At 42.4% G+C, this 24,343-nt stretch overlaps 1 protein-coding gene across 7 annotated transcripts in view; it reads left to right on the forward strand.

Annotated features, from left to right (window-relative positions):
* Window positions 1-209: 209 nt before the first annotated feature.
* The window catches only part of ANKS1A (ankyrin repeat and sterile alpha motif domain containing 1A), a 322,349-nt gene continuing 298,215 nt past the window's right edge, over window positions 210-24,343 (forward strand). For 5 of the 7 annotated variants that reach the window (XM_069756606.1, XM_069756610.1, XM_069756612.1 and 2 more), the window contains exon 1: window positions 235-443. In XM_069756606.1, the coding sequence (XP_069612707.1) occupies window positions 271-443 (173 nt within the window). In that variant the 5' untranslated portion in view covers window positions 235-270. Of the gene's footprint in view, window positions 444-24,343 lie in introns of all 7 variants that reach the window. The other 2 variants (XM_069756609.1, XM_069756607.1) reach the window with 2 other exon arrangements.

Here is a 24,343-nt window from a genome sequence, read left to right on the forward strand (position 1 = left end):
CGCTGTGACCATAGCAACACCCGGCCGTGTGTTACTCCGCATAGCCGAGTGGCTAAGGCCAGGGAGAGGGAAACCTGCACTCGTATTGGCGGAAGTTTCAACAAACTTTATTGCACCCAGCCTGTGTGACAGTCTGCGAACACTGGAGCAGCAGGCATGCGTGTCACGGCATGACGTTGTCTGTACACAAGACTATGGAATGTACGTGTGACGTCCTGACGTTCGCCTCGGAAGTGGCGGCGGGGGCGTGGTTGCCGGGGTGACGGCGGGATGGGGAAAGAGCAGGAGCTGCTAGAAGCCGCTCGTACCGGTAACCGGGCGGCGGTAGAGAGGTTGTTAGGTGGGAAGAGACTCAGTGGTGCCGGTCCTGGTGGAGCTTCCGGGGGCGGGACTGGAGCAAGTGGAGGAGGGTCTGTCAGTCACCCCCTAAGTAGTCTGCTCAGGTAAGGTGTTCCTGCCCGCACTGCTTACTGTAACGGGGGGCTCTCCCTGCTCGGTGTGGGATGGCGCCCTGCGTGTCACACCCGGCCCTGTCCGGTGCTCACATAGGCGGGCACGTAGTGGTGCGGGGCTCTGCCTGGCTGCCCTCCCGGATCTCTCACTGGGGTTTGTAGCGACAGCGCATAGAATAACGGAGCCGCTTGTCAGGCATGGACATTACTAGTGTGGGGGTCCCGTGTGCCCGGGGGGCTGCCCCCAGATGGGCACTCCACCTGTGACGGCGCCGCTCTAATCACTGAGCTGTCTCAGTAGATGTAGGGTGGAAACCACTTGTTACCCCCAGTGTCAGGCCGGCGCCGTTATACTGAATACACTGATGCCTCGGGTGACGAAATCCGTCTTGTGGTTGTTAATCTTTATTTTCAGGTAATGATATGCTCGTGCTCCGGGGCGGCCTGTGGGGGTCTTCACATGGTGCTCTGATTATATATTCATAATGCAGCCTGCTGACAGGTCACTGACCCGCCCCATAGTTTACATAATAAATATTATATATACATACTGAAAAAAAGCCCTTCCGCAGGCTGCGCCAGCTGTGGCACCTGCTCTGCAGCATAATCACATATGTACTGTGTATAGAATTCACGTCTGAGGTTATCCTGATATTGTAAAAATCAAAAAATACATTTGAAAATTGCACCGAGTTATGAACTCAAAACTGAAAATTTCCTTTAACCCCTTCCCGACATGCGCCGTACTAGTACGGCGCATGTCGTGTCTCCCCCTTTGATGTGGGCTCCGGCGGTGATCCCACATCAAAGTCGCGACATGTCAGCTGTTTTGTACAGCTGACATGTGCGCGCAATAGCGGCGGGTGAAATCGCGATTCACCCGCCGCTATTAACCTGTTAAATGCTGCTGTCAAACGCTGACAGCGGCATTTAACCGGCGCTTCCAGCTGCGCCGCCGGAATTGACCTCATGCATCAAGATAGTAACCATAGAGCAGGGGTCCCCAACTCCAGTCCTCAAGGCCCACCAACATGTCATGTTTTCAGGATTTCCTTAGTCTTGCCCAGGTAATAATTGCATCACCTGTGCAATGCAAAGGAAATCCTGAAAACATGACCTGTTGGTGGGCCTTGAGGACTGGAGTTGGGGACCCCTGCCATAGAGGTCCTTGAGACCTCTATGGTTACTGATGCCAGCCTGCTGTGAGCGCCACCCTGTGGTCGGCGCTCATAGCAAGCCTGCATTTCAGCTACATAGCAGCGCCGATCCAGTTGTGCCAGCTTCTAGCCTCCCATGGAGGCTATTGAAGCATGGCACAAGTTAAAAAAAATGTTTTTAAAAATATGAAATTTTTTTAGAAAAATCTAAAAGTTTAAATCACCCCCCTTTCGTCCCATCCTAAATAAAACAATAAAAAAAAATCAAACCAACGCATATTTGGTATCGCCGCATTCAGAATCACCTGATCTATCAAAGGATTAACCCGATCGCTAAACGTCGTAGTGAGAAAAAAATTTGAAACGCCAGCATTACTTTTTTGGGTCACCGCGACATTGCATTAAAATGCAATAACAGGCGATCAAAAGAATGTATCTGCACAAAAGTGGTATCATTAAAAACGCCAGCTCAGCACGCAAGAAATAAGCCCTCACCCAACCCCAGATCACGAAAAATGGAGACGCTACGGGTATCAGAAAATGGCGCCATTTTTTAAAAATCAAGTTCTGAATTTTTTTTCTCCACTTAGATAAAAGACAACCTAGACATGTTAGGTGTCTATGAACTCGTACTGACCTGGAGAATCATAATATCAGGTCAGTTTTAGCATTTAGTGAACCTAGCAAAAAAGCCAAAGAAAAACAAGTGTGGGATTGCACTTTTTTTGCAATTTCACGGCACTTGAAATTTTTTTCCTGTTTTCTAGTACAAGACATGGTAAAACCAATCGTGTTATTCAAAAGTACAACTCGTCCCGCAAAATATAAGCCTTCACATGACCATATTGATAGAAAAATAAAAAAGATATGGCTCTGGGAAGGAGGGGAGCGAAAACACAAAAACGAAAAAGGGCCGCTGCGGGAAGGCGTTAAAAGATTAAGTTGCTCCAGTACAGGGATGCGTGCAAAATGCTGAATTGCTTCTAGATAGAAATGTGAAATCTAAGGATGCAAAAGGTTTATCAAACATTGTGTGACACTTTGGTAAATTTGTCTGAAATAACAGCAAAACTGTCTTAATATCCTAATGATGAATTCCCCCTTTGTGATTGTTATATAAACACACATATATCATACATACTATACAGGCAGATTTTGTTGTTTTTTGGGGTTACTGGCCACCTCTGCAGGTTATCAGAGGTAAGCAAGTATCTCAGCGAACACATTTGTAACATCTTAACTAGTATAGATCCCAAGGATACTAATCTTAGTAAACGTACACATATTAGTTTTAAATGTGACGGACTATGATGATAGGCCAAATCGCTAACAATACCAATAAACCACAAAGAAACCAATGATCAAAAAGGCCAAAACATATATTAACCCCTTTACCCCCAAGGGTGGTTTGCACGTTAATGACCAGGCCAATTTTTACAATTCTGACCACTGTCCCTTTATGAGGTTATAACTCCGAAACGCTTCAACGGATCCTGGTGATTCTGACATTGTTTTCTCGTGACATATTGTACTTCATGATAGTGGTAAAATTTCTTTGATAGTACCTGCGTTTATTTGTGAAAAAAACGGAAATTTGGCGAAAATGTTGAAAATTTCGCAATTTTCAAACTTTGAATTTTTATGCAATTAAATCACAGAGATATGTCACACAAAATACTTAATAAGTAACATTTCCCACATGTCTCCTTTACATCAGCATAATTTTGGAACCAATTTTTTTTTTTGTTAGGGAGTTATAAGGGTTAAAAGTTGACCAGCAATTTCTCATTTTTACAACACCATTTTTTTTTAGGGACCACGTCTCATTTGAAGTCATTTTGAGGGGTCTATATGATAGAAAATGCCCAAGTGTGACACCATTCTAAAAACTGCACCCCTCAAGGTGCTCAAAACCACATTCAAGAAGTTTATTAACCCTTCAGGTGTTTAATAGGAATTTTTGGAATGTTTAAATAAAAATGAACATTTAACTTTTTTACACAAAAAATTTACTTCAGCTCCAATTTGTTTTATTTTACCAAGGGTAACAGGAGAAATTGGACTCAAAAAGTTGTTGTCCAATTTGTCCTGAGTACGCTGATACCCCATATGTGGCAGTAAACCACTGTTTGGGCGCATGGGAGAGCTCGGAAGGGAAGGAGCGCTATTTGACTTTTCAATGCAAAATTGACAGGAATTGAGATGGGACGCCATGTTGCGTTTGGAGAGCCACTGATGTGCCTAAACATTGAAACCCCCCACAAGTGACACCATTTTGGAAAGTAGACCCCCTAAGGAACTTATCTGAATGTGTGGTGAGCACTTTGACCCACCAAGTGCTTCACAGAAGTTTATAATGCAGAACCGTAAAAATAAAAAATCATATTTTTTCACAAAAATTATATTTTTGCCCCCAATTTTTTATTTTTCCAAGGGTAAGAGAAGAAATTGGACCTCAAAAGTTGTTGTCCAATTTGTCCTGAGTACGCTGATACCCCATATGTGGCAGTAAACCACTGTTTGGGCGCATGGGAGAGCTCGGAAGGGAAGGAGCGCAGTTTGACTTTTCAATGCAAAATTGACAGAAATTGAGATGGGACGCCATGTTGCGTTTGGAGAGCCACTGATGTGCCTAAACATTGAAACCCCCCACAAGTGACACCATTTTGGAAAGTAGACCCCCTAAAGAACTTATCTAGAGGTGTGGTGAGCACTTTGACCCACCAAGTGCTTCACAGAAGTTTATAATGCAGAACCGTAAAAATAAAAAATCATATTTTTTCACAAAAATTATATTTTTGCCCCCAATTTTTTATTTTTCCAAGGGTAAGAGAAGAAATTGGACCTCAAAAGTTGTTGTCCAATTTGTCCCGAGTACGCTGATACCCCATATGTGGCAGTAAACCACTGTTTGGGCGCATGGGAGAGCTCGGAAGGGAAGGAGCGCCGTTTGACTTTTCAATGCAAAATTGACAGGAATTGAGATGGGACGCCATGTTGCGTTTGGAGAGCCACTGATGTGCCTAAACATTGAAACCCCCCACAAGTGACACCATTTTGGAAAGTAGACCCCCTAAGGAACTTATCTGGATGTGTGGTGAGCACTTTAACCCACCAAGGGCTTCACAGAAGTTTATAATGCAGAGCCATAAAAATAAAACAATTTTTTTCCCACAAAAATTATTTTTTAGCCCCCAGTTTTGTATTTTCCCTAGGGTAACAGGAGAAATTGGACCCCAAAAGTTGTTGTCCAATTTGTCCTGAGTACGCTGATACCCCATATGTGGGGGGGAACCACCGTTTGGGCGCATGGGAGGGTTCGGAAGGGAAGGAGCGCCATTTGGAATGCAGACTTAGATGGAATGGTCTGCAGGCGTCACATTGCGTTTGCAGAGCCCCTAATGTACCTAAACAGTAGAAACCCCCCACAAGTGACACCATTTTGGAAAGTAGACCCCCTAAGGAACTCATCTTGATGTGTTGTGAGAGCTTTGAACCCCCAAGTATTTCACTACAGTTTATAACGCAGAGCCATGCAAATAAAAAATATTTTTTTTCCACAAAAATTATATTTTAGCCCCCAGTTTTGTATTTTTCCAAGGTTAGCAGGAGAAATTGGACCCTAAATGTTGTTGTCCAATTTGTCCTGAGTACGCTGATACCCGATATGTGGGGGGGAACCACCGTTTGGGCGCATGGGAGGGCTCGGAAGGGAAGGAGCATCATTTGGAATGCAGACTTAGATGGATTGGTCTGCAGGCGTCACATTGCGTTTGCAGAGCCCCTAATGTACCTAAACAGTAGAAACCCCCCACAAGTGACCCCATATTGGAAACTAGACCCCTCAATGAACTTATCTAGATGTGTTGTGAGAACTTTGAACCCCCAAGTGTTTCACTACAGTTTATAACGCAGAGCCGTGAAAATAAAAAATCTTTTTGTTTTCCCACAAAAATTATTTTTTAGCCCCCAGTTTTGTATTTTCCCAAGGGTAACAGGAGAAATTGGTCCACAAAAGTTGTTGTCCAATTTGTCCTGAGTACGCGGATACCCCATATGTTGGGGTAAACCCCTGTTTGGGCACACAGGAGAGCTCGGAAGGGAAGGAGCACTGTTTTACTTTTTCAACGCAGAATTGGCTGGAATTGAGATCGGACGCCATGTCGTGTTTGGAGAGCCCCTGATGTGCCGAAACAGTGGAAACCCCCCAATTATAACTGAAACCCTAATCTAAACACACCCCTAACCCTATTTCCAACGGTAACCCTAACCACACCTCTAACCCTGACACACCCCTAACCCTAATCCCAACCCTATTCCCAACTGTAAATGTAATCTAAACCCTAACCCTAACTTTAGCCCCAACCCTAACTGTAGCCCCAACCCTAACCCTAACCCTAGCCCTAACCCTAGCCCTAGCCCTAACCCTAACCCTAGCCCTAGCCCTAACCCTAACCCTAGCCCTAACCCTAGCCCTAACCCTAGCCCTAACCCTAGCCCTAACCCTAGCCCTAACCCTAGCCCTAACCCTAACCCTAGCCCTAACCCTAGCCCTAGCCCTAACCCTAGCCCTAGCCCTAACCCTAGCCCTAACCCTAGCCCTAATGGGAAAATGGAAATAAATACATTTTTTTTATTTTTCCCTAACTAAGGGGGTGATGAAGGGGGGTTTGATTTACTTTTATAGCGAGTTTTTTAGCGGATTTTTATGATTGGCAGCCGTCACACACTGAAAGACCCTTTTTATTGCAAAAAATATTTTTTGCAATACCACATTTTGAGAGCTATAATTTTTCCATATTTTGGTCCACAGAGTCATGTGAGGTCTTGTTTTTTGCGGGACGAGTTGACGTTTTTATTGAAAACATTTTTGGGCACGTGACATTTTTTTATCGCTTTTTATTCCGATTTTTGTGAGGAAGAATGACCAAAAGCCAGCTATTCATGAATTTCTATTGGGGGAGGCGTTTATACCGTTCCGCGTTTGGTAAAATTGATAAATCAGTTTTATTCTTCGGGTCAGTACGATTACAGCGATACCTCATTTATATCATTTTTTTATGGTTTGGTGCTTTTATACGATAAAAACTATTTTACAGAAAAAATAATTATTTTTGCATCGCTTTATTCTCAGGACTATAACTTTTTTATTTTTTTGCTGATGATGCTGTATGGCGGCTCTTTTTTTGCGGGACAATATGACGCTTTCAGCGGTACCATGGTTATTTATATCTGTCCTTTTGATCGCGTGTTATTCCACTTTTTGTTCGGCGGTATGATAATAAAGCGTTGTTTTTTGCCTCGTTTTTTTTTTTTTTTTTTTTTCCTTACGGTGTTTACTGAAGGGGTTAACTAGTGGGACAGTTTTATAGGTCGGGTCGTTACGGACGCGACGATACTAAATGTGTGTACTTTTATTGTTTTTTTTTTTTTATTTAGATGAAGAAATGTATTTATGGGAATAATATTTTTTTTTTTTCATTATTTTGGAATATTTTTTTTAATTTTTTTTACACATTTGGAAAATTTTTTTTTTTACTTTTTTACTTTGTCCCAGGGGGGGACATCACAGATCAGTGATCTGACAGTTTGCACAGCACTCTGTCAGATCACTGATCTGACATGCAGCGCTGCAGCCTTCACAGTGCCTGCTCTAAGCAGGCTCTGTGAAGCCACCTCCCTCCCTGCAGGACCCGGATCCGCGGCCATCTTGGATCCGGGGCTCGAGCAGGGAGGGAGGTGAGGAGACCCTCGCAGCAACGCGATCACATCGCGTTGCTGCGGGGGGCTCAGGGAAGCCCGCAGGGAGCCCCCTCCCTGCGCGGTGCTTCCCTGCACCGCCGGCACATCGCGATCATCTTTGATCGCGGTGTGCCAGGGGTTAATGTGCCGGGGGCGGTCCGTGACCGCTCCTGGCACATAGTGCCGGATGTCAGCTGCGATAAGCAGCTGACACCCGGCCGCGATCGGCCGCGCTCCCCCCGTGAGCGCGGCCGATCGGCTATGACGTACTATCCCGTCCAGGGTCAGATAAGCCCAGGGCACCTCGACGGGATAGTACGTCTAAGGTCACAGAGGGGTTAAAAATTAGAAAAAACTTTATTCAATATAAATATAAATGACAGGTGTACCAGTGGGTACTCCCACAGAACATATGTGCAATTCAAACAGGAAAATGGGACATGGGAGGACAGCCAAGGAATAATACACTTAAATATATATTTTGTCCTACATACGGACCAGTAGAGTATTATTATTAATGCCCCTATATATAATGGTGTGGCAGTCCAACATAGTAGTATCGATACCATCAATATATATGGCCTTCGGGTCACATGGAACAAGCAACAATAGTACTGAAGGTAAAAAGCCTATGTTGGAAAATGCAGCAGCAATCATAGAAGATGTATTCACATGTCTTACCCAAAGTATAACCACGGACCACCAAAGGAGTGGAGGGGAAGCCTGTCTGTACCACCCACGTCACCCGGACGCGCGTTTCTGCACAGCCTTCGTCAGGCTCTATTGGTCCGTATGTAGGACAAAATATATATTTAAGTGTATTATTCCTTGGCTGTCCTCCCATGTCCCATTTTCCTGTTTGAATTGCACATATGTTCTGTGGGAGTACCCACTGGTACACCTGTCATTTATATTTATATTGAATAAAGTTTTTTCTAATTTTTAATATATGTTTTGGCCTTTTTGATCGTTGGTTTCTTTGTGGTTTATAGGTTCAGAGGTGGCCAGTCTCCTAATCATTTTCGTTTTTCATCTTTTTCTTTAGAGCCCAACTTTATTTTTCTGTGTATGGCTTGTTTTTAGCAGGACAGTTGGTACTGTTGGGTTTGAATGACACCATTCATTTTATCATTTGTTGTCTTGAAATTGCAAAAAAAAAAGGTGCAATTCCGCAAATATTCATTGTGCAGTAATACTGACCTCACAACATGATTTTCCAGGTCAGTACAGTTATGCAGATATCAAACATTTATGGTTGTTTTTCTTTGTTTTTTGTTTTTTTTTAGTGAAGGAAAAAAAATTTGGAATTTGTAACAAAACAAAAAAAAATTAAATATATAAAAAAATTGTCGTCATTTTCCAAGACCTATGACACTTTAAGGGTATGTTCACACTATGCGGTTTTTACTGCGGAACCGCCGCGATTTTGCCGCTGCGGGTCCGCAGCTGTTTTCCATGCAGGGTACAGTACAATGTTACCCTATGGAAAACAAAAACCGCTGTGCCCACATTGCGGAATATCCCGAAAAAAACCGCACTGAATTGCTGCGGAAAAAAAGGACCATGTCACTAATTTGTGCAGAATCGCAGCGATTCTGCACCCATAGAAATGCATTGATCCGCTTACTTCCCGCATGGGGCTGTGCCCACCATGCGGTAAGTAAGCGGATAATGTGCGGGTGGTACCCGGGGGGGAGGAGAGGAGACTCTCCTCCAGGCCCCGGGAACCATATTTGAGTAAAAAAAAAAGAATTAAAATAAAAAATCATGATATACTCACCTCTGAAGTCTCAGCGCTGCACGCGGCTGTTCGGTCTCAGGTTTGCTATGTGACCAGGACCTGCGGTGACGTCGCGGTCACATGACCGTGATGTCACGAAGGTCCTGGTCGCACAGCATCTTTGGAACCGGACCGCCGCCTGCAGCGCCGAGGAGATCGGGACGTCAGAGGGTGAGTATATAATTATTTTATTATTTTTAACATTACTATTGATGCTGCATATTGCTGCATATGCAGCATCAATAGTAGGGGTAAATCCCGCAGCGGAACCCGCAGGGCAAACCACGATAATTCTGCAGGGATAACCGCAGCGGGTTTGCCCTACAGATTTATCAAATCCGCTGCGGGAGAACCCGCAGGACAGGACGCAACGTGTGAATGTGGCCTACATTTTCTGGATATAGGGCTGGGTGATGACTTACTTTTTTCTATATCAGTTGATATTTTTATTGATATAATTTTGGGGTAGATACAATGTTTTAATTGCGTCTTATTGCAAAGTTGCTGCTGCCAAAAAAACCTGTAAGGCTAAGTTCACACTAGGCTTTTTTTATGCTAATTTTCCCCTGCGTTTTGCAGTACCAGCAAAGCCTAGGAGATTTCAGAAATTTCATGCACACACTGTTTTTTTTTCTTTTTTTTTTCCCATCAGGATTTTGTGCTTTGCACGGTTTTTCAACATAGAGCATGTTAGGCCGGCCTCACACTAGCGAGTTTTACGGACGTAAGAGAGGTGCTGAAAATACGGATTGCATGCGGTACAAGGCTTCTCTATGCCCCTGTTCCTATCAGCTGTATTTTACTGATCCGTATTATACGGTCTTCTACGGCCGTAGAAAATCGCAGCATCCTGCGTTTGTCACCGTATTGCGCAAAAAATCTGCCAATGAAAGTCTATGGGGGCCAGAAAAATACGGATTACACACGGACCAGCAGTGTCACTTGTGAGAAATACGCAGCGGTGTTCTATAGAAAAGCCGGCAATTCAGTGCGGTGTACAGTAAAATCACACTGACAGCTTACAATAGAATAGGTAGAATAAATGTGTACACATAGAATAGGGGTATATATATATATATATATATATATATATATATATTATATTATATATATATATTATATTATATATATATATTATATTATATATATATATTATATTATATATATTATATTATATATATATTATATATATATATTATATTATATTATATATATATTATATATATATATTATATTATATATATATATTATATTATATATATATATTATATTATATATATATATTATATTATATATATATATTATATTATATATATATATATATATATTATATTATATATATTATATTATATTATATATATATATATATATTATATTATATATATTATATTATATATATATATATATTATATTATATATATATATTTATATTATATTATATATATATTATATTATATATATATATTATATTATATATATATATTATATTATATATATATATATATTATATTATATTATATATATATTATATTATATTATATTTATATATATATATATATATATATATTATATTATATATATATATATTATATTATATATATATATATATATATATATATATATATGTCATTGAGACACATATATGTATATATATTAATATTTAATACAGCGCTAGATAGCTTTAAAGCCAGTAATTCAATTGCCGGCTCTTGCTATCTCCTTCTTAAACCCGACATATGAGACATGATTACATACAGTAAACCATCTAATATCCCCATTTTTTTTGCATATTCCACACTACTAATGTTAGTAGTGTGTATGTGCAAAATTTGGGCTCTCTAGCTATTAAATTAAAGGGTTAAATGGCGGAAAAAATTGGCGTGGGCTACCGCGCAATTTTCTCCGCCAGAGTAGTAAAGCCAGTGACTGAGGGCAGATATTAATAGCCTGGAGAGGGTCCATGGTTATTGCCCCCCCCCCCGGCTAAAAACACCTGCCCCCAGCCACCACAGAAAAGGCACATCTGGAAGATGCGCCTATTCTGGCACTTGGCCACTCTCTTCCCATTCCCGTGTAGCAGTGGGATATGGGGTAATGAAGGGTTAATGTCACCTTGCTATTGTAAGCACCTGTTCACACTCAGTCTATGTTTGGATGTGCAGGTCAGGTTTTTGAAATGTACTTGCTATTGTAAGGTAACATTAAGCCAGATTAATAATGGATAGGCGTCAATTCTGACACCTATCCATTATTAATCCAATTGTATGAAATGGTTAAAAAAAACACACACATTATTAAAAATTATTTTAATGAAATAAACACACAGGTGGTTTTAATATTTTATTGTTCTCTCAATCCACCTGAAGACCCTCACTCTGTAACAAATAAAAAATAATAAACCAACAATATACATACCTTTCGTTGATCTGTAACGTCCCACGATGTAAATCCATCTGAAGGGGTTAAAATAATTTACAGCCAGGAGCTCTGCTATAATGCAGCTGTGCTCCTGGCTGTAAAACCCTGGGGAATGAAGGTAATGTAGGTCAATGACCTGTAGTTACCTTCAGTCGCGGTGATGCGCCCTCTGCTGGATGTCCCTCGAGCGTGGGAACTTTCCTGGAAAGCTCCCAGGCTCGAGTTCATATGAGGACAACCAGCAGAGGGCGCATCACCGCGAATGAAGGTAACTACAGGTACATGTCTCATATCATGTCGGGTTTAGGAAGGAGATGGCTTAAAAGCTGGTAATTCAATTGCCGGCTTTTGCTATCTCGCGCTGGATGAAATATTAATATATATACATATGTGTCTACTGATATAGATATATAGATATGTGTGTGTGTTTTTTTGAGCCCATGGATCCATCGTATGTCCGTATGTCGGTTTTGCAAGCCTGCGAGAAAAACACGCAGTACGGATGCCATACGGATTACATACGGAGGATGCCATGCGCAAAATACGCTGACACACCCTGCCTACGGAGGAGCTACGGACCACTATTTTGGGGACTTTTCTGCGTATTACGGCTGTAATTTACGGACCGTATTTTTATACGCTGAGTGTGAGGCCGGCCTTACTTTTTTCATGCACCACAAAGGCAGCTATTATGTTTTGCTGCTTTTTTTGTGCTAAAACCTGTATCTATGGAACAGGCTTTTTTTTCAACACTAAATTTTTTAAGCATGCCCAAGAGTCAAATATATACCACTGAACGGGAAACCACTGGGTAAATCTGACAGGGAGAAGGACTTGGGGATCCTAGTTAATGATAAACTTACCTGGAGCAGCCAGTGCCAGGCAGCAGCTGCCAAGGCAAACAGGATCATGGGGTGCATTAAAAGAGGTCTGGATACACATGATGAGAGCATTATACTGCCTCTGTACAAATCCCTAGTTAGACCGCACATGGAGTACTGTGTCCAGTTTTGGGCACCGGTGCTCAGGAAGGATATAATGGAACTAGAGAGAGTACAAAGGAGGGCAACAAAATTAATAAAGGGGATGGGAGAACTACAATACCCAGATAGATTAGCGAAATTAGGATTATTTAGTCTAGAAAAAAGACGACTGAGGGGCGATCTAATAACCATGTATAAGTATATAAGGGGACAATACAAATATCTCGCTGAGGATCTGTTTATACCAAGGAAGGTGACGGGCACAAGGGGGCATTCTTTGCGTCTGGAGGAGAGAAGGTTTTTCCACCAACATAGAAGAGGATTCTTTACTGTTAGGGCAGTGAGAATCTGGAATTGCTTGCCTGAGGAGGTGGTGATGGCGAACTCAGTCGAGGGGTTCAAGAGAGGCCTGGATGTCTTCCTGGAGCAGAACAATATTGTATCATACAATTATTAGGTTCTGTAGAAGGACGTAGATCTGGGGATTTATTATGATGGAATATAGGCTGAACTGGATGGACAAATGTCTTTTTTTCGGCCTTACTAACTATGTTACTATGTTACTATGTTACCAAAAGTGCTGCAAAAATTGCACCAAAAATGCTGCGAGAAATGCAGTGAAAGCTTTTTTTTACCTCGGCTTCTCTCCTGCCAAGAGATTGGGTTTTGCTGCAAAAAAAAAAAATTGCTGAGAAAACTCCGAGTGTGAACTTGCCCTAATTCTGGCATTTTTAATATTTTTTTCTTATTATGCCGTTTACCAATCAAATTAATTTATTTTATATTATTTTGATCAGACTTTTACGAACGCAGTGATAACAAATCTGTGTTGTATTTTTATTTTCAATGGGGAAAAAAAGGGGGGTGATTTCAGCTTTTTTTTTTTTTTTTTTAAATATTTTCATTTTACTGTATTAGCCCCCTTAGGGTCATTCCATACTTGTGTGTGTGTGTTACATTCACACAGCTTAGCCACTTCACCCCAAGGTCTGTTTTTACCTTCATGACCAGGCTAAATTTTACAATTCTGACAACTGTCATTTTATGAGAGAACTACGGAACGGTTCAACGGATCCCACTAATTCTGAGAATGTTTTCTCGTGACACATTGTAATTCATGATAGTGGTAAAGTTTGCTCGATCTAACTTTTATTTGTGAAAAAATTTGAAAGTTGCAAAAATTTTGAAAAGTTAATAATTTTCAAACTTTTAATTTTTATGGCCATAAATCAGAGAGATATGTCACACAAAATAGTTTATTAATGGCATTTCCCACATGTCTACTTACATCAGCACAATTTTTGAAACAATTTTTTTTTTTTTTAGGAAGTTTAGAAGGATTAAAAGTTGACCAGCGATTTCTCATATTTCCAACAATATGCCAATTTTTACAATTCTGACCAATGTCCCTTTTATGACGTAACTAGATGGTGGCCCGATTCTAACGCATCGGGTATTCTAGAATATGTATGTATGTATGTACGTCGTTCTTAGCACAGCCACGTAGTATATAGCACAGCCAGCCACATAGTATATAGCACAGCCAGTATATAGCACAGCCAGTATATAACACAGGCCATGCAGTATATAACACAGCCCATGTAGTATATAGCAGTGTGGGCACCATATACCTGTAAAAAAAAAAATTTAAATAAAAAAGTTATATACTCACCTTCCGGCGTCTACCGAAGCTGTCCCAATGCGCGCGATGCTGCCGCCAGCTTCCGTTCTCATTGAACGTGGGTAAGTGGGTAATTTCGCAAAGCATCACTGGGAACAGAAGCTGGCGGCAGCATCACGCGCATCAGTGGAAGGTGAGAATAGCACAATTTTTAATTTTAATTTTTTATTTTTAAAATTATATCTTTTTACTATTGATGCTGCATAGGCAGCATCAATAGTAAAAAGTTGGTCCGGGATGGGGCGACACACTGGCACTGACTGGAGGGGAGTAGGGAGGGGCAATTCGTGGCTGGACTGTGCCCGTCGCTGATTGGTCGTGGCCGGCGCGACCAATCAGCGACACGGGATATCCGTGACAGACAAACAGACGGACGGAAGTGACCCTTAAGCGATTATATAGATAGATAACTCTGGAACGCTTCAACAGATCCCGGTGATTGACACTTTTTTCGTTTCATATTGTACTTCATGTTAGTTGTAACATTTCTTTGATATGACTTGTGATTATTTATGTAAAAAACAGAAATTTGGTGAAAATTTTGAACATTTCGCAATTTTCCAAATTAGAATTTTCATGCCCTTAAATCAGAGGTATGTCACACAAAATACTTAATAAGTAACATTTCCCACGTCTACATCAGCACAATTTTGGAACCAAAATTTTTTTTTTGTTAGGAAGTTATAAGGGTTAAAAGTTAAACAGTGATTTCTCATTTTTACAATACCAATTGTTTTTTAAGGGACCACCTCACATTTGAAGTCACTTTGAGGGGTCTATATGATAGAAAATACCCAGAAGTGACACCATTCTAAAACCTGCACCCCTCAAGGTGCTCAAAACCACATTCTAGATGTTTACTAACACTTCAGGTGCTTTACAGGAATTTTTGGAATGTTAAAAAAAATGAACATTTAACTTTTTTCACATTTAATTCAGACCAAATTTTTCTTAATTTTACCAAGGGTAACAGGAGAAATTGGACCCCAAAAGTTGTTGTACAATTTGTCCTGAGTACGCCGATACCCGGGGGTAAACCACTGTTTAGGCGCATGGAAGAGCAAAATTTGCTGGAATTGAGATCGGAGGCCATGTTGTGTCTGCAGAGCCCCTGATGTGCCTAAACAGTGGAAACCCCCACAAGTGACACCATTTTGGAAACTAAACCCCAAGGAACTTATCTAGATGTGTGGTGAGCACTTTGAACCCCCAAGTGCTTCACAGAAGTTTGTAACGTAGAGCTGTAAAAATAAAAAATATTTTTTTTTTCACAAAAGTGATCTTTTCACCCCCAATTTATTTTCCCAAGGGTAACAGAGAAATTGGACCCCAAAAGTTGTTGTGCAATTTGTCCTGAGTACGCTGATACCCCATACAGTCATGGCCAAAAGTATTGACACCCCTGCAATTCTGTCAGATAATACTCATTTTCTTCCTGAAAATGATTGCAAACACAAATTATTTGGTATTATTATCTTCATTTAATTTGTCCTAAATGAAAAAACACAAAAAGAATTGTCCTAAGGCCAAATTGGATATAATTCCACACCAAACATGGGGGTGGACAAAAGTATTGGCACTGTTCCAAAAATCATGTGATGCGTCTCTAATTTGTGTAATTAACAGCAACTGTGGCACCTAACAGGTGTTGGCAATAACTAAATCACACTTGCAGCCAGTTGACATGGATTAAAGTTGACTCAACCGCTGTCCTGTGTCCTTGTGTATACCACATTGAGCATGGAGAAAAGAAAGAAGACCAAAGAACTGTCTGAGGACTTGAGAAATCTCAAGGCTACGAGTCAATCTCCAAAGACCTGAATGTTCCTGTGTCTACCGTGCAGAGTGTCATCAAGAAGTTTAAAGCCCATGGCACTGTGGCTAACCTCCCTAGATGTGGACGGAAAAGAAAAATTGACAAGAGATTTCAATGCAAGATTGTGCGGATGTTGGATAAAGAACCTCGACTAACATCTAAACAAGTTCAAGCTGCCCTGCAGTCCGAGGGTACAACAGTGTCAACCTGTACTATCCGTCGGTGTCTGAATGAAAAGGGACTGCATGGTAGGAGACCCAGGAAGACTCCACTTCTTACCCTGAGACATAAAAAAGCCAGGCTGGAGTTTGCCAAGACTTACTGAAAAAGCCTGAAACATTTTGGAAGAATGTTCTCTGGTCAGATGAGACAAAAGTAGAGCTTTTTGGGCAAAGGCATCAACATAGAGTTTACAGGAGAAAAAAAAAGAGGCATTCAAAGAAAAGAATGCAGTCCCTACAGTCAAACATGGCGGAGGTTCCCTGATGTTTTGGGGTTGCTTTGCTGCCTCTGGCACTGGACTGCTTGACCATGTGCATGGCATTATGAAGTCTGAAGACTACCAACAAATTTTGCAGCATAATGTAGGGCCCAGTGTGAGAAAGCTGGGTCTCCCTCAGAGGTCATGGGTCTTCCAGCAGGACAATGACCCAAAACACACTTCAGAAAGCACTAGAAAATGGTTTGAGAGAAAGCACTGGAGACTTCAAAGGTGGTCAGCAATGAGTCCAGACCTGAATCCCATAGAACACCTGTGGAGAGATCTAAAAATGGCAGTTTGGAGAAGGCACCCTTCAAATATCAGGGACCTGGAGCAGTTTGCCAGAGAGGAATGGTCTAAAATTCCAGCAGAGCATTGTAAGAAACTCATTGATGGTTACTGGAAGCGGTTGGTCGCCGTTATTTTGGCTAAAGGTTGTGCAGCCAAGTATTAGGCTGAGGGTGCCAATACTTTTGTCTGGCCCATTTTTGGAGTTTTGTGTGAAATGATCAATGTTTCGCTTTTTACTTCATTCTCTTTGTGTTTTTTCATTTAAGACAAAATTAAATGAAGATAATAATACCAAATAATTTGTGTTTGCAATAATTTTCAGGAAGAAAATGAGTATTATCTGACAGAATTACAGGGGTGTCAATACTTTTGGCCATGACTGTATGTGCGGGTAAACCAGTGTTTGGGCGCATGGCAGAGCTCAGAAGTGAAGGAGCGCCAGATTTTACTGTTCTGGTTTGCAGGTGCCATGACCAACTGGGAGAGCCCATGAGGTGCTAAAACAGCAGAACCCCCCATAAGTGACCCCATTTTAGGAATTACACCTCTCAATGAATTCATCTAGGGGTGCAGTGATCATATTGACACCATGGGTGTATTACATAATTTTATACCATTGGGCAGTGAGGGCAAAATAACCACATTTCTCCTTCGCCCATGACGGCACCACCGAGAGAGGGGATCCACCCATCGGGGACAGGAAACCTACAGATAAAAAGGCGGTACGTCTCCCGCATCAGCTGGTTTTCTGTCCCTGATGGGGAACCTACAGTCACAGCAGCAACATCAGCAAGTACAGTACCTTTGATTCATCAGATACCGGGACCGGCCAGTCCGATCCAGGCAGTGGGGGTCTCTGCCTCGGCTGGGGCGGTTGCCCGAAGCGCCACTGCTGGGGTAAGCTTACCTGCAGAGTGTGCGGGGGGGGAGGGATGTAGTTAAAAGCAGATGAATGCCGCCTCTCCTGGAGCACGCGAACCTCTCCGCCCGTAATTGCGCGGCACTAGAGACTCAATGCGCACACTTGGGGCAGCGCGTCCTTATGACTCCCAGAGGGCCGCAATGCATCTCTGGGAAGCTGTCCGGGGACTCGCGCATGTGCAGTGAAGGGAAACAGCATTGCATGACTGGGTAATCCAGTCACCAGGCGCGCTGCGTTTCCCTGGGGGGAAAAATCCCTGACAGATATTTAAGCTGGGAAAGGACCTGGAGGGGACGCTGATGCACAGCTCGGCATTCGGATGAGTGACCAGGAGCATTCAGGCTGCTGTCACACTAGCAGTAGTTGGTCAGTATTTTACATCAGTATTTGTAAGCCAAAACCAGGAGTGGAACAAATAGAGGAAAAGTATAATAGAAACATATGCACCACTTCAGCATTTATCACCCACTCCTGGTTTTGGCTTACAAATACTGATGTAAAATACTGACCAAATACTGCTAGTGTGATGGCATCCTCAGAGTGACAGGCTTTGGTGAGCCAGTCTTCCCCAGCATGTACAGCAGCGACAGCAACAGCAGAAAAAGTGGACTGAAGGGGCCCCTTCGCATCATAAACTCAGCAACAGTGGCCGCTCGGACTCTCAGCATAGCTTCCAGCGCAAGAGAGGATCCATCTTTGGAAATGATTTCTCCTCCGAATCCGGTACCCTTCCTCCTGTCAGGTGGCGAGTGATATTCGTGAAAATCCACTTTTAATTAGGGCTGTTTTCTTCCTTTAGGGCAAGAAATGTACCGCAAAAACTAAGCATAGGATCTGTATTCTTTGTACAGGGGAATTGCCCTCTTCGTGGCCTGTATAGAGTGGACAATTTGTGAGGAGACCCCAGGGTTCGTGTCAGACCTTAGGTCCCTAATTAAGAGTCAGGTGGAAGACTCCCTTAGGTCCCTTAAGGAACCGAGGAAGAAGCGACAGAGGTCCAGGCACAGGTCCCCTACACCCGAGTCTAATAGTGAGGAGAGTAACGTAGTAAGATAGTTATTAAGGTTGAAGGAAAACTATAAGTCCATCTAGTTCAACCCATAGCCTAACCTAACATGCCCTAACATGTTGATCCAGAGGAAGGCAAAAAAAACCCATGTGGCAAATAGTAAGCTCCACTTTGGGGAAAAAAAATCCTTCCCGAATCCACATACGGCAATCAGACTAGTTCCCTGGATCAACGCCCTATCAAGGAATCTAGTATATATACCCTGCAACATTATACTTTTCAAGAAAGGTATCCAATCCCCTCTTAAATTTAAGCAATGAATCACTCATTACAACATCATACGGCAGAGAGTTCCATAGTCTCACTGCTCTTACAGTAAAGAATCCGCGTCTGTTATTAGGCCTAAACCTTCTTTCCTCCAGATGTAGAGAATGCCCCCTTGTCCCTGTCTCAGGTCTATGATTAAAAAGATCGTCAGAAAGGTCATTGTACTGTCCCCTCTTATATTTATACATTAAAATAAGATCACCCCTTAGCTTTCGATTTTCCAAACTAAATAGCCACAGGTGTAATAACCTATCTTAGTATTGCAGACCCCCCAGTCCTCTAATAACCTTGGTCGCTCTTCTCTGCACCTGCTCTAGTTCAGCTATGTCTTATACATCGGAGACCAGAACTGTGCACAGTATTCTAAGTGTGGTCGAACTAGTGACTTGTTTAGAGGTAAAATTATGTTCTCCTCATGAGCATCTATGCCTCTTTTAATGCATCCCATTATTTTATTTGCCTTTGTAGCAGCTGCCTGACACTGGCCACTGAACGTGAGTTTGTCATCCAGGTCTTTTTCATTGACTGTTTTGCACAGAGTTTTAGAATTAAGCACATAGTTATACATCTTATTTCTTCTACCCAAGTGCATGACCTTACATTTATCCCCATTAAAGATCATTTGCCATTTATCAGCCCAAGCTTCTAGTTTACATAACTCATCCTGTAATATAAAATTGTCCTCCTCTGTATTGATTACCCTGCAGAGTTTAGTGTCATCTGCAAATATTGAAATTCTGCTCTGAATGCCCCCTACAAGGTCATTAATAAATATCAAACATGATCGCGGTGTTCTGGGGGCATAGGGAAGCATCGCGCAGGGAGGGGGCTCCCTGCGTGCTTCCCTGAGACGATCGGTACAAGTCGATGTGCTCACCTTGTACCGAGCGTCTCCTCCCTGCAGGCCCCGGATCCAAAATTGTCGCGGGGCTACTTCCGGGTCCTGCAGGGAGTACTTCCGGGTCCAGAGCAGGCTCTGGTAATGAAGCGACAGGGCACGCCAGATCGCTGATCTGACACAGTGCTTTGCAAAGTCACTATACAGTGATGTCCCCCCTGGGACAAAGCAAAAAAGTTTAAAAAATTTTTGTTTTAGATGTGTAAAAAAAAAAAAAAAAAAAAAAATCCTAAATAAAGAAAAAAAAAATATTGTTCCTATAAATACATTTCTTTATCTAAATAAAAAAAACAATAAAGTACACATTTAGTATCGCCGCGTCTGTAACGGGTTCCCGTTGAAGCACCAGACCGGCGCGAAACGGCCGTCGTTCTGCTCCCACATTCTCCTGTATAGACACCCCCGTGCCGTGAAGATTTTTAATCAATAAAGGAACCTGCTTAGAAGATCGGTGAGTGCTGCCGTTTTCTTTCTCCTGCGACCTATAAAACTGTCCCACTAGTTAACCCCTAGTTGTTGAATAACACACGATCAAAAAGACCGATATAAATAACCATGGTACCGCTGAAAAAGTCATCTTGTCCCGCAAAAAACGAACCGCCATACAGCATCATCGAAAAAATAAAAAAGTTAGTCCTCAGAATAAAGCGATGCAAAAATAATTATTTTTTCTATAAAATAGTTATCGTATAAAAAGCACCAAAACATAAAAAAATGATATAAATGAGGTATCGCTGTAAACGTGCTGACCCGGAGAATAAAACTGCTTTATCCATTTTACCAAACGCGGAACGGTATAAACACCCCCCCAAAAAGAAATTCATGAATAGCTGGTTTTTGGTCATTCTGCCTCACAAATATCGGAATTAAAAGCGATCAAAAAATGTCACGTGCCCGAAAATGTTACCAATAAAAACGTTAACTCGTCCCGCAAAAAACAAGACCTCACATGACTCTGTGGACCAAAATATGGAAAAATTATAGGTCTCAAAATGTGGTAACGCAAAAAATATTTTTTGCAATAAAAAGCATCTTTTAGTGTGTGACGGCTGCCAATCATAAAAATCCGCTAAAAAACCCACTATAAAAGTAAATCAAACCCCCCTTCATCACCCCCTTACTTAGGGAAGCATATTTCCATTTTCCCATTAGGGTTAGGGTTGGGGCTAGGGTTAGGGCTAGGATTAGGGTTGGGACTAGGGTTAGGGTTGGGGCTAAAGTTAAAGGGACTGTCACCTGAATTTGGAGGGAACAATTTTCAGCCATAGAGGCGGGGTTTTCGGGTGTTTGATTCACCCTTTCCTTACCCGCTGGCTGCAATATTGGATTGAAGTTCATTCTCTGTCCTCCGTAGTACATGCCTGCACAAGGCAATGCCGTGCGCAGGCGTGTACTATGGAGGACAGAGAATGAACTTCAATCCAATATTGCAGCCAGCATGCAGCCAGAGGGTAAGGAAAGGGTGAATCAAACACCCGAAAACCCCGCCTCTATGGCTGAAAATTGTTCCCTCCAAATTCAGGTGACAGAGTCCCTTTAAGGTTGGGGCTAAAGTTAGGGTTGGGGCTAAAGTTAGGGTTACATTTACGGTTGGGATTAGGGTTAGGGGTGTGTCAGGGTGGTTAGGGTTATGGTTGGGATTAGGGTTAGGGGTTTGTTGGGGTTAGGGTTTCAGTTAGAATTGGGGGTTTCCACTGTTTAGGCACATCAGGGCTCACCAAACGCGACATGGTGTCCGATCTCAATTCCAGCCAATTCTGCGTTGAAAAAGTAAAACAGTGCTCCTTCCCTTCCGAGCTCTCCCGTGCGCCCAAACAGGGGTTTACCCCAACATATGGGGTATCAGCATGCTCAAGACAAATTGGACAACAACTATTGGGGTCCACTTTCTCTTGTTACCCTTGGGAAAATAAGTTTTTTTTTTATTTTCACGACTCTGCGTTATAAACTGTAGTGAAACACTTGGGGGTTCAATGCTGTCAAAACACATCTAGATAAGTTCCTTGGGGGGTCTAGTTTCCAAAATGGTGTCACTTGTGGGGGGTTTCTACTGTTTAGGTGCATCAGGGGCTCTGCAAATGCAACGTGACGCCTGCAGACCAATCCATCTAAGTTTGCATTCCAAATGGCGCTCCTTCCCTTCCGAGCTCTGTTATGCGCCCAAACGGTGGTTCTTCACCACATCTGGGGTATCAGCGTACTCAGGACAAATTGGACAACAACTTTTGGGGTCGAATTTATCCTGTTACCCTTGGGAAAATACAAAACTGGGGCTAAAATATAATTTTTGTGAAAAAAAAAATGTTTTTATGTTTTTAAAGCTGTCAAAACACATCTAGATAAGTTCCTTAGGGGGTCTACTTTCCAAAATGGTGTCACTTGTGGGGAGTTTCAATGTTTAGGCACATCAGGGGCTCTCCAAACGCAAAATGGCGTCCCATCTCAATTCCAGTCAATTTTGCATTGAAAAGTCAAACGGCGCTCCTTCCCTTCCGAGCTCTGCCGTGCGCACGAACAGTGGTTTACCCCCACATGGGGGGTATCGGCATACTCAGAATAAATGGCACAACAACTTTTGGGGTCTAATTTCTTTTCCTACCCTTGGGAAAATAAAACAAATTGGAGCTGAAGTAAATTTTTTGTGAAAAAAAGTTAATTGTTTTTTTTTTTTTTTTTTCCAGTTCCTGTAAAACACCTGAAGGGTTAATAACTTCTTGAATGTGGTTTTGAGCACCTTGAGGGGAGCAGTTTTTAGAATGGTGTCACACTTGGGTATTTTCTATCATATGGACCCCTCAAAATGATTTCAAATGTGATGTGGTCCCTAAAAAATATTGGTGTTGTAAAAATGAGAAATTGCTGGTCAACTTTTAACCCTTGTAACTCCTTAACAAAAAAATATTTCCCTCAAAAATGATTTTTTATTTTCTCAATGGTAACAGGAGATATTGGAACCCAAAATCTGTTGACCAGTTTGTCCTGAGTTTGCTGATACCCCATATGTGGGGGGGGGCCCTGTTTGGGCACCCATCGGGGCTCGGAAGGGAAGGAGCGCCGCTTGGAATGCAGACTTTGATGGGATGGTCTGCAGGCGTCATGATGCATTTGCAGAGCTCCTGATGTGCCTAAACAGTAGAAACCCCCCACAAGTGACCCCATTTTGGAAACTAGAACTAGAGCTTATCTAGATGTGTGGTGAGCACTATGTACCCCCAACTGCTTCACAGAAGTTTATAATGTAGAGCCATGAAAATAAAAAAAATCATATTTTTTCCACAAAAATGACCTTTTCACCCCCAAATTTTTACTTTCACAAGGTCTAACAGGAGAAATTGAACCCCAAAATTTATTGTGTAATTTATGCTGAGTAGGCTGATACCCCATATGTGGGGGAAACCACTGTTTGGGCGCATGGCAGAGCTCGGAAGGGAAGGAGCGCCGTTTTGGAATGCAGACTTTGATAGAATGGTCTGAAGGCGTTATGTTGCGTTTGCCGAGCCCCTGATGTACCTAAACAGTAGAAATCCCCCACAAGTGACCCCATTTTGGAAACTAGACCCTCCAAGGAACTTATCTAGATGTGTGGTGAGAACTTTGAATGCCCAAGTGCTTCACAGAAGTTTATAATGCAGAGTCGTGAAAATAAAAAATATTTTTTTTTCCACAAAAAAGATTTTTTAGCCCCCAAGTTAACCCTAATCCCAAACCTAACCCTAATGCCAACCCTAACACCAACCCTAATCCAAACCCTAGCCCTAACTTTAGCCGCAACCCTAGCCCTAACTTTAGCCTTAACCCTAGCCCTAACTGTAGCCCCAACTCTAACCCTAGCCCTAAGGCTACTTTCACACTTGTGTCGTGTGGCATCCGTCGCAATCCGTCGTTTTGGACAAAAAACGGATCCTGCAAATGTGCTCGCAGGATGCATTTATTGCCCATAGACTTGTATTGCCGACGGGTCGTGACGAATGGCCACACGTCGCGTCCGTCGTGCACTGGATCCGTTGTGTTTTGGCGGACCGTCGTCTCAAAAAAAAAAAAGATCAATGTAATTCTTTTTTTGGACGTCGCGTCCACCATTTCCGACTGCGCATTCGTGGCCGTAACTCCGCCCCCTCCCCAGGACATAGACTGGGCAGCGGATGCGTTGAAAAACTGCATCTGCTGCCCACGTTGTGCACAATTTTCACAACGTGCGTCAGTATGTCGGGCCGACGCAGTGCGACGGCCCCGTACCGACGCAAGTGTGAAAAAAGCCTAACCCCAACCCTAAATTTAGCCCCAACCCTAACCCTAAATTTAGCCCCAACTCCTCTAGCTGCCGGCTGGCAGATCATGGCGGGCACACTGCGCATGCGCCCGCCATTTTCTTACTGAATGAAGAAG

This window comes from Ranitomeya imitator, chromosome 3 (genome assembly GCF_032444005.1).
Source record: "Ranitomeya imitator isolate aRanImi1 chromosome 3, aRanImi1.pri, whole genome shotgun sequence".
Taxonomy (NCBI): domain Eukaryota; kingdom Metazoa; phylum Chordata; class Amphibia; order Anura; family Dendrobatidae; genus Ranitomeya; species Ranitomeya imitator.